The following is an 11402-nucleotide window of genomic DNA, read 5'->3' on the forward strand; positions in this document are numbered from 1 at the left end:
ACCGCAAAAAAAAAATGCGGATTTCTTGCAGAAAATTTCCGGTTTTCTTCAGGAAATTTCTGCAAGAAATCCGGACGTGTGCACACCCTTACTGTATGGGAAGCCATGAAGGCGTACTTAAGAGGGCTGTTGTTTAGAGACATTAGTAGATGTAAGCGGAAGTCGAGAGAGGCAGAGAAGGCAGCGATTGATGGGTTGAGGGCAGCGGAGGATGAGATGGTGACACTGGGTACTCCGGAAGCTGGGAAGAGATTAAAGGCAGCTCAAAGTCATCTGGAAGAAATTTTGCTGGGTAAAGCTGAAAGGAAGCGGGAATTCATGAAGCTGGCTTATTATCAGGAGGGTGAAACTGTAGGTCACATGCTGTCGCTGGTGGCTTCTGCACAGAGAAGTACTTCATTTGTCCATTCTCCGGTTTCCAGAAGTGGTACGAGTGACTCCGAGACTCCAGAGATTTTGGAGGTTTTTGCGGATTTTTACGAGGACCTATATTCCTCTCGGGTGGATGGGATGGTGGGAGACACAGTGGCGTTCGTTGAGGGACTGGAGCTCCCGAGGTTGAGTGATGCAGATAGAGAGGGCTTGGAGGCTCCTATAACAGAGGAGGAGCTGGGTCGGGCATTACAATCTATGGCTAATGAGAAGGCGCCTGGAGTAGATGGGTTTCCTGCTGAGATCTATAAACATATGGGGGAGGTGCTAATTCCCAGATTAAAGGCGGTCCTAGAGGAGGCTAAGACTAGGGAGTGTCTGCCTACATCCATGAGAGAGGCCAAAATAGCGGTGATTCCTAAGGAGGGGAAAGACTTGGGGCAACCTGAGTCATATCGGCCAATCTCCTTGCTCACTATAGATGTCAAGATTCTGGCCAAGGTGTTGGCGATGAGGTTGACGAGTGTGATTTCCGGCCTGGTGCACCCAGACCAATCTGGCTTTATGCCTGATAGATCCACGGCAGTCAACCTACGGAGGGTATTTATGAATCTGCAGCTTAAGTCTGATAACTGTGGCCAGAGAGTTATTGCATCTTTAGACGCCCATAAGGCGTTCGACAGTGTGGAATGGGGATATCTCTGGCAGGTGTTGCAATATATAGGGTTTGGCTAGCGGTTTGTGTCCTGGATTCGGCTGCTGTATTCGCAGCCGATCGCCAGAGTCCGGGTGAATGGGAAGTTACCACGGACTGTACAATTAGCTAGAGGGACAAGGCAGGGGTGTCCGCTCTCTCCTCTTTTGTTTGCTCTGGCCGTGGAGCCACTGGCTGCTGAACTTCGACAGTCTGACGAGGTGTCTGGGTTTAAATATGGGATGATTGAAGAGAGGGTGGCGTTGTATGCGGACGATATTCTACTGTTTCTAGCTGACCCGGTTGCTTCCTTGGGGGGGCTATTGGGATTATTGAAAGATTTGGCTCCCTGTCAGGACTGACGATAAACTGGAGTAAGTCTATTTTGTTTAAAGTGGACGACGTAGGGGAGGAGGGGAGTGAGCTGCTGGAGGATGGGCGACTGAAGGTGGTAAGTCAATTTAAATATTTTGGGATATGGGTATCTATGCCGGTTACGGATTACATACATAGGAATCTGACTCCAATCTTAGGTGTTCTTAAGGCAAAAGTGGATGCTTGGGTTAAGCTGCATTTATCTGTGGTGGGCAGGGTGAATCTTATCAAAATGATTTTGATGCCGAAGATTCTGTATGTTCTTCATAATGCGCCAGTTTGGATACCGCTCGGGAAATTTCGTCAGATTAACTCCCTGTTCAGGAATTTGGTATGGGGGAGACACCATCCACGTATCAGACTGGAGACACTTCAGCGACCCAAGGAAGATGGGGGCTTGGCATTGCCTAACCCTGAAGTATATTTTCTTGCAGCCCAGAGTCAGCACTTAAAGGGCTGGGCGCATGAAGGGTCGTCCGGGGCGGTACAGCAATTAATGGAAAAGGTGACAAAAAGAAGGCCAGTAGTACAATGTCTGGAGGATGGCTCCCTGGGGGCTTTGGCGAAATTGTATCCTACTATGTTATTGATATGTAAGCTGTGGGGTAGACTTAAACATATACGTGGGATTACGGGTCTGACCAGATTCTCCCCGCTATGGCATAATAATAATTTAAAGGAGTTTGTGGCAATGGGGGTACTACCAGAATGGCAGGCCAAGGGGATTCAATACGTCTATCAGATAATTGAGCTGGGAGAGTTGAAATCCTTTTCCCAATTGCAGGTGGAATTTGATCTCGGGCCTGCGGGGGAATATCAATATTTGCGGATGAGACACGCATTTGGAGCTCAGAATAGGGACGGAGGCAGGGCCGGACTGGGACTAAAATTCAGCCCTGGCATTTGAAGTTACACAGGCCCACTTGTCACATGGTGACTGTATAATACCTTTGTTCACTTGTAGGCAGGGCCGGTTTTAGGCAAAGTGGGGCCCTAGGCAAAGTTTAAAATGGGTCCCCAAATGCTAACATATTGCACATCACACAGAAGCCTTTCTGTTGTATTTACGTGCGCTGAGTTCAGGCCGCTAAACAAGTTTGATCGACAATACTGAAGTTGTTCAACGCTTGTTTCCCGGCCTCTTTCCACCAGCTGAGGAATAATGATGAGACAGAACGATCACTAATAGATCACTAACAGATCACCATACAGTATCATGTTTTCAGCAGCACATCTACAGTTTACACTGGCAATGTGCTGCTGACAACAAGGCTTTTAGTTCCAGCAAAAACAATCCGAATATGCAGCATTTTACTTGTTTAGTAAAATACACCCCATAGTCCTCCATATATTATAATGTGCTCCATAGTACTCCATATAGTATAATACACTCCCTATAGTCCTCCATATATTAAAATACACTGCTCAGTCCTCCACATAGTATAATACACTCCTCATAGTCCTCCATATAGCATAATACAATCCTCATAGTCCTCCATATAGCATAATACAATCCTCATAGTGCTCCATATAGTATAATGCACCGCCACAGTCATCCATGTAGTACAATTCACTTCCCATAGTATAATGCACCCCATAGTTCTTCATATAGTATAACGTATTCCCCATAGTCCTCGATACAGTATAATGCAGCCCACATATAGTATAATGCAGCCACCCCAGAGTATAATGCAGCCACCCCAGAGTATAATGCAGCCACCCCAGAGTATAATGCAGCCACCCCAGAGTATAATGCAGCCACCCCACAGAGTATAATGCAGCCACCCCAGAGTATGTAACCCCCATAGAATATAATACAGCCCACCTCCCCATAATATATAATGTAGCCCCCCATAGAATATAATGCAGCCCCCCATAGTATATAACGCAGCCTCCCCCATAGAATATAATATACCCCCACAATAGTATATAACACAGCCACATAGTACATAACATGGCCTCCCCCATAGAATATAATATACTCCCCATAGTATATAGCAAAGCCCGCATATTATATAGCACAAACCGCATAGTATACAGCACAGCCTGCATACTATAGCACAGCTCGCGTAGTAGATCACACAGCAGTATTCAGCACAGACCACACAGTAGTATACAGCACAGCCCACGTAGAAGTATACAGCACAGTCCACACAGTAGTATACAGCACAGCCCACAGAGTAATATATACAGCACAGCCCACAAAGTAATATATACAGCACAGCCCACAAAGTAATATATACAGCACAGCCCAGAGAACTATATACAGCACAGCCCACAGAGAACTATATACAGCACAGCCCACAGAGAACTATATAAAGCACAGCCCAGAGTACTATATACAGCACAGCCCAGAGTACTATATACAGCACAGCCCAGAGTACTATATAAAGCACAGCCCAGAGAGTACTATATACAGCACAGCCCAGAGAGTACTATATACAGCACAGCCCAGAGAGTACTATATACAGCACAGCCCAGAGAGTACTATATACAGCACAGCCCACAGAGTACTATACACAGCACAGCCCACAGAGTACTATATACAGCACAGCCCACAGAGTACTATATACAGCACAGCCCACAGAGTACTATATACAGCACAGCCCACAGAGTACTATATACAGCACAGCCCACAGAGTACTATATACAGCACAGCCCACAGAGTACTATATACAGCACAGCCCACAGAGTACTATATACAGCACAGCCCACAGAGAACTATATACAGCACACAGTAGTATACAGCACAGAGCACAGCCCACAGAGAACTATATACAGCCCACAGTAGTATACAGCACAGAGCACAGCCCACAGAGAACTATATACAGCCCACAGTAGTATACAGCACAGAGCACAGCCCACAGAGAACTATATACAGCCCACAGTAGTATACAGCACAGAGCACAGCCCACAGAGTACTATATACAGCACAGAGCACAGCCCACAGAGAACTATATACAGCCCACAGTAGCATACAGCACAGAGCACAGCCCACAGATAACTATATACAGCCCACAGTAGTATACAGCACAGAGCACAGCCCACAGAGTACTATATACAGCCCACAGTAGTATACAGCACAGAGCACAGCCCACAGAGAACTATATACAGCCCACAGTGGTATACAGCACAGAGCACAGCCCACAGAGAACTATATACAGCCCACAGATAACTATATACAGCACAGAGCACAGCCCACAGAGAACTATATACAGCCCACAGCAGTATACAGCACAGAGCACAGCCCACAGAGAACTATATACAGCCCACAGTAGTATACAGCACAGAGCACAGCCCACAGAGAACTATATACAGCCCACATCTCTTCTCTTCCTCCCCTCACCTCCTCCGAGAATGGCCCCACAGTCCAGAAAAAAAAAAAACTCTCCTCACCTCTCCTCGTGCCCAGCGTTGCTTCCTGGTTCTTGCTCCTGTCTCAGCAGCTGCAGTCTGCCCGGGACACAGCAGGTGCGCGATGATATGACGTCATCGCGCACCCGCAGTGTCAGAGGCAGAGCGGGGAATGATGGGAGAGGAGCGTCTGTAGACGCTCTCCTCCATCATTGCATTCAACTGTACCGGCGTCTATACGCCGGTGTAGTTGAATGCGACGGCGGGGGCGGCGGATTGAGCGGCCCACCACTGGCACCGGCCCTTCTGGCATTTGCCAGAAGTGCCCTATGGCCAGTCCGGCCCTGGACGGAGGCATCAGAATTCAAAGGGATATAGTGTTAGAGTATGTGTGTGGTGAAGGGACTACTGGGGGGTTATTTTCACTCTTTATAAAGACTTGCTGCACACTTTCCTGTTAAGGTTTCCAATACTGGCGAGAGCTAAGTGGGAGAGGGATCTGGGCCCAATGGAGAATGAAACTTGGGAGTCGGTGCTGGAGTGGGTTCCATGGCTGTCTCTGAGCGAGCCGTATAGGCTGTCACAGCTTTATGTAATACACAGAGTTTACAAATCTCCGAAGGTGTTATATAAGGCAGGCTTGCGTGATGATTCTGAGTGCCCGAGGTGTAAATCTACAGATGCAGATATATTTCATATGATGTGGACGTGTCCGAGACTGGCTGCTTTTTGGTTGGTAGTTTTGAGTCGTGTGGAAGGAGCATACAGATGCACGGTGCCAAGGGACCCGATGGTGTGCTTGTTGGGGTGCGTGGATGAGATTGGAGTGGATAACAACCTGAAGACAGCTATTGCCAGATTGCTGTATATGGCCCGGAAGGTAATAGCGTGAAATTGGATTAAGGACGAGCCGCCTTCAAGAAGAGAATTCCTCCAATATGTGAAGCACGGCCTGAAACTGGAAAAGGGGTTTTATCAGAAAAGAGGGAAAATTTAAATGTTCGATAAGCTGTGGTCTCCGTGGCTTGCCATGGGATAGGTTTGTTATAGAGACCGGGTGAATCAAGACTCTGAATTGGTGAAAACATAACACGTGGCCTATGGTCCTAACTGAGGGGATAGTCATCCTATTGATTTGAGTGTGGAGCTATTAAACAAGGTGGGCTGTCTTATTGGGGGGGCGGGATAAGTTGGGATTGCGGGGTTCGTTTGGGGGGAAAACTTTGTACTGAAAACAAGAATGTAACATGTCAATTGTAATGTTATTCTTAATAAAAATTTATTTGAGTAAAAAAAAAAATATATCATCCGGATAGGGGAAAACAATTATCCCCTTGTTCGGCAGCAGCTCCATAACCGAGGCCAGGATCTTTTTGAATAACCTGGGCACTGTGACAAAGCATAGAAATGGGAACACCTACAATCACTCCCGCCTGAAGCTGGGAAGCTATCGCCTGGTCGAAACAGACTGTCATGCTGGGAGGGTCAGAGCAAAAGAAACGATCCTGAGATAGAGTGATAAACTCTATTCTGTAACCTGAAGAGATGATCTCCCTAACCCAAAGATCACTGCCTAAGCTGTGCCTTCTGAAAAAATATGAGGCGGCCACTCAACCGGGAAGAATCCCTAAGTGGGAGCCACCCATCAAGCATTGACTTTCCTGTTGCCTCTGGACCCAAAGGACCTAGCCTCTGATCCAGAAGGGCGTCCAACAGATGTTGGTGTATATCTAGCCCTTCTGAGCTACTGGGAGACCTTCGGTGTAATCTGCCAACCTGACTCATCCAGTGCTGGAAACTGACCTGCAAGGCCCCATGCCTCCGAAAAGGACAGCTGGATCTGGATTGAGGAAACAGGGTGCTTCTGCTGCCTGTAGCTTCCAAAATGATTTTATCTAGCCTGGTTCCAAATAAGCAACACCCCTGGAATGGTAGTCCTGTCAGCAATTTTTTGGAAGTTGGGTCTGCCCTCCACACCTTGACCCAGAGCATGCAGTGATTTGCCACGCAAATACTTGCCTCCTGAGCAGAGCATCCGCTGAATCTAAGTATGCTGAATAGAGATACTTACCTGCCTGCGCAATCTGAACCACAGTGTCTGCTAGTTACAAATCTTGGGAACCAGCCAGAAAACTTTGTTGCTAATGCTTGGAACACACAGTCACCGCCTTGGAGACCCAAGTAGCAGAAAAAGCTGGGCAAAAGGCAAAACCTGCCTCCTCAAAAGCGGACCTCGCCACAGATTCTATGCATCTATCCGTGGGGTCCTTAAGTTCAGCAGACTCAGCAAGAAGTGGTCACCCTAGATTAGCGAGATACCGAAGTGTCTACCACCAGTGGAGTAGACCAGGACAAGGCGGTAACCCAAGGTCGTCTGGACTGCCTTCATGACCAGCCATATTCGTGTGGGGTGGCTGGAGGATCTGGTTCACTCGCAGCGACAATTGGAGTTCCTGGGGTGGTAGTAGTCACTGGCAATCATTCCACAACTGTAACCAGTGTCCTGGACACCCTGGTTAATTCAGTTATAGACTGAAATCATGAGCCCGGACAGGAGGGGCCATATTTTTCTCCAGATGTCATAAAGGTTTCCTGACGGAGAGGACAGAAGAATGGCCCTTATCTCGAGAATGTTGATCGGTAGAGAAGATTCCTTTGCCTACCAATGACCCTGGACAGTCAGGTGGAGAAAGACCACACCCCAGCCGAGAAGGCTGGCATCCGTCATCATCACCTGCCAGTGAACGGCAAGGAAGGACCGACCCTGGAAGATGAGAGGGGATGACAGCCACCAATTGAGGGATCCTTTGACTCGGGAGGAGAAGCGAATCTGACGATCCAGAGAGAGGACAGACTTGTTCCACTGAGATAGGATGGCCTGCTGGAGTGGTCTTGAACGGAATTGCGCAAAAGGAATCGCTTCCGATGCTGCCACCATCGTTCCCAGGACAGCCATAGCCGAGCGGTACGAAGGAAGCCAAGGCCTCTGCAGGGAGCGAACCCCCTGCTGGAGGAAAGCTCTCTTCTCCTTGGGAAGAAAAACCCTTGTTCTGGTGGGTGTTGAACAGCATGCCTAGAAATATCAGAGAAAAGACAGAAAGAAAAAGAAGACTCCTCTAAACCGTTAGCCTGCTTAGCATCGGTCCGCAGTAGCTAACAACCTACCATATCCATGTTGCAGGAATCTGTTTCCCTTGTGAGTTTGCTATCCCATGAGAAGGAAGACGCTGAGGTTTTTCTGGACTCCCCACCACTTAAAAAGTACTGTGCTGTAAAGGAGGAAGAAGGGACAGATCCAGAGGGACAGGAACCCGGCGTGCTGAGACACCACCGCCAATTGGCTGAAAGCGTAGCCGTGCTGAAAGGCTGGGAGTAACACGTTTGTCCAAGCGTTCCCACAGCTATACGCGCTTGCAGCCTGCCTGCTGGAACCAAACCAGCAGCAACAGCGTCCAGCCTGCTACTACACGGCCTGCAGATACACAGGTAGCCGCGCGGCACAGTCCCACTCCAGCCAGCCAACAAACCTGTCTATCCCCGATCAGCTAAGGGGAGATCAGACAAGTCAGCAGCAGCACCTGGCCCCTGCACAGTGACAGTCCCCTTCTCTTCCCTGGAGCTGTACACTGGTAACTACCATCCCAAGGAAAGGAATAGAGGTGGGGGAACTAGGGGGAGGGAAGAAAGGGCTCATGACAAGTTTATACTTACCTGTCCTGAAGATCTGAATCCCTTTACCTTCTGCTCCATGCACGCATGCTATATGGGGAATCAGGCAAGAGCTAGTTGGCTCACCGACCTCCGCCCCAGTACCTGGCCACCGATGGTGTTAAGATACATTGGTCGGGCCATACCGACGCGAGAGGATACAAACTGAAAAATTACAGCCTGTACCCTCCGTCACTACGTAGGTGAAAAAGAGTGCACAATTACACTCTGTTACCCAGAGACATTCACCTGAAAAGCAAAAAACAAAATGGTTAGCGCCTAACCGAAGACAGGTCTGAGACAGCCCTCGCCTCCACCGGCACTACACTAATCTGAGGATGTCTGGCTCCAGGAGGCGAGGTATAGGCTGCAGGTGAGCACACAATTTTATTTACATGCAATAATAGTGTCAGCCTCCAGGTTGCAACAGACCATCTCCATGGTTCTGTTTCTCCCAATGAGGCGAACGAGAAAAATATATTTATTACTATTTGATTGAAAAGTTTGAAGACTAAGTATTAATGTTTCAAAAAATGACAACAGTGCAAACTTAAAAAAAAAAAAAAAAGAAGTTGGAAGAAAAAAACGTGGGGGATAGGGCAGCCAAGGAAACAGAAGGGAAAAAAGGAGAAGAACCCAAAACTAATCAGAATTTATAGTGACCTATTAAAGTAGGGGCAGTGTGGCGAAAGTAGTATGGGATAATATTTTGATATTTAATTAGTAATTTGAACAGGGAATTACAAGCTCAGCAATACTAGAGATTTTTTTTTTGCTTTAATTTTTTACATTTTGTCATTTTTGTTTGGGGGAAAAAAAGAGTGATATAAACGTACTCAAATATTGGAGGCAGTGCACCATTCATAGTGGAAAAAAGGAGCTTGAGCTTCTGTTTATTAGTCCATCATGGCGATGTGAGTGAGAACCTTTTTAAAAAAAAAATCTCTACATAAGGTTTGGTCTTTGCCTGGAGGGCTTTGCACCCAACTTGTGATTTTTTTTATTTTTTTTTAGTGCTACTTTTACTTTTTTTTTTTTGTTAAGAATATATATATTAAACATCTTAAAGTTACATTTTCCTCTGGTAGTAAAAAAAAAATACTGTTGTTTGACTACATAACATATTTTTTTTCTGCTTATAGATTAAAAAGAAGTCAAAGTGGCAAATGAAATTGGCATCGAAGAAAATAAAAAATTCATTAGACACAACTGTTGAGTTGATCCACAGTTATATCATTCTTTTTCCGCAGTTTTCGCACCATAAGAACCACCCTGTAGAAGGAGAGGTAACAGAAAGCAGAACTTGTCATTCTGCTGTAATTTTTATTATAGCATTATGCTATTGCTTGACTTTTTATTTTATTGTTAGTAGATTACTTTTATTTCTAATGTATAAACATCCCTATCTGTTTATTTAGGATGCTCTTACAAAGGAAAGAGTTGACCCAAGAATAATTAAGAAGATTACAGAATTATTTGAAAGCGGAGTCAGCAAAAGGCGAGACATTAAAATATTACTCGACCATTTCGTCCGCTTTGAGCTCTTTGTGGGGCAGGACATTCCCGTCAATTCACGAAGACGATTTTTCCCCTCTTTGAAAGACATCGATAACATAACGAGACGAGTTACCAGCAAGCAGAAAAGCCCTGCCGTGGACCAGAACACAGAGACCCATCTGCTAACATGATGGTCACCAGAAATCCCTGCTCTCGGGTTATACTCATTTTATGTTTAATCTGGTTTTTATTGGAAAGAAATTCGGAACAATCAAGTAACAAAAGATTCAGCAACATAACGATTACAAAAAGAAATCTCATTTACAACTGTATATCAAGACATGTAGCCATCAAGTCCCAAAATAATAGAACTTTCAAGTCAAAAGTCATTTTCAGTCAAGTCCAACAAGCTCTGAAAAGAAAAATAAATCCATGGCGGATGTAGGTATCCCCTATCCAGGGAGACTGTATGACCTTTGACGATACATATAAAGTATCTGGGGAAAGAGAGCGACCCAAACAAGAGAAGCTGGGTCACTCCAAATAATAATGGTATGAACACGAAAGGAAAGAATGAGATGAAGGGGAGGAATAAGGGGGGGGGGGACCATGAAGCCCGATATAAAAGGGGGCAACTTGCACCCCTGTAATGACGTCCGTCTAACCCGTATTGTTCAATCTATCTTCCTTATGGCTTAAAAAAAGAGGGATTGAAAATCCTGAGAATCCATATACAAAATCCAAGGACTCCAAACCTGCAGATATAGTCATTTTATAAGCTGACCAAGTAAGAGAAGAAGTCAGCGGATTGTCAGAAAAAGACTTGATATGCCCTTGCACTTTACCTATTATATGGAAGGACAAATGTGTGATATTGAGTTATCGATGCTTTTATAGTAGAACAAGAAAGTAGCAAAACCATTGAGGAGGCATCATGTATAGTTGCGGGAACGGAGACTGGTGCCCAAATTGTTTTATGTTGGCACTTCTGTTTTTTTTATGTTTTTATTAAAGTTTTTTCATCATAAAGGATACTCACAGCAAAACAACACAAACATAAATCCTATACCAAAGTACAACAACTCATAACTATATGTAGAAATTAATAGTAATGGCTCGGTCCAGTAAAGAAAGGGCTGACATGTTTGGTTAATTATATACCACTTGTTCAAGAGTACGATGAAGATGAAGTCCAACAACTTCCAGTGCGATACTTAGCAGGTTGTCATTGCATATATGATCACAATGACTTCTACGTTCTAAGTATTAGACTTTTAAAATAGATCCAGGCAACATTTCTGCAGTTCACGGGATGATGCCACACATCGGATCCATCAATCTACGAGGCCTATAGTTTTTCAAATTTAGATACTGCGTTTCTCTTTTAAACAAATACTTCTTT

At 45.6% G+C, this 11402-nt stretch overlaps 1 protein-coding gene across 1 annotated transcript in view; it reads left to right on the forward strand.

The window, feature by feature from the left end:
* LOC143764550 (uncharacterized) overlaps positions 1-10448 on the forward strand; it is a 47303-nt gene extending 36855 nt beyond the window's left edge. Inside the window, exons 10-11 of the mRNA XM_077250215.1 lie at positions 9646-9789; positions 9922-10448. Coding sequence (XP_077106330.1) covers positions 9646-9789; positions 9922-10191 — 414 coding nt within the window. The 3' untranslated portion in view covers positions 10192-10448. The remainder of the gene's footprint in view (positions 1-9645; positions 9790-9921) is intronic.
* Positions 10449-11402: the final 954 nt, after the last annotated feature.

The sequence above is a fragment of the Ranitomeya variabilis genome, chromosome 4 (genome assembly GCF_051348905.1).
Source record: "Ranitomeya variabilis isolate aRanVar5 chromosome 4, aRanVar5.hap1, whole genome shotgun sequence".
Lineage (NCBI taxonomy): Eukaryota > Metazoa > Chordata > Amphibia > Anura > Dendrobatidae > Ranitomeya > Ranitomeya variabilis.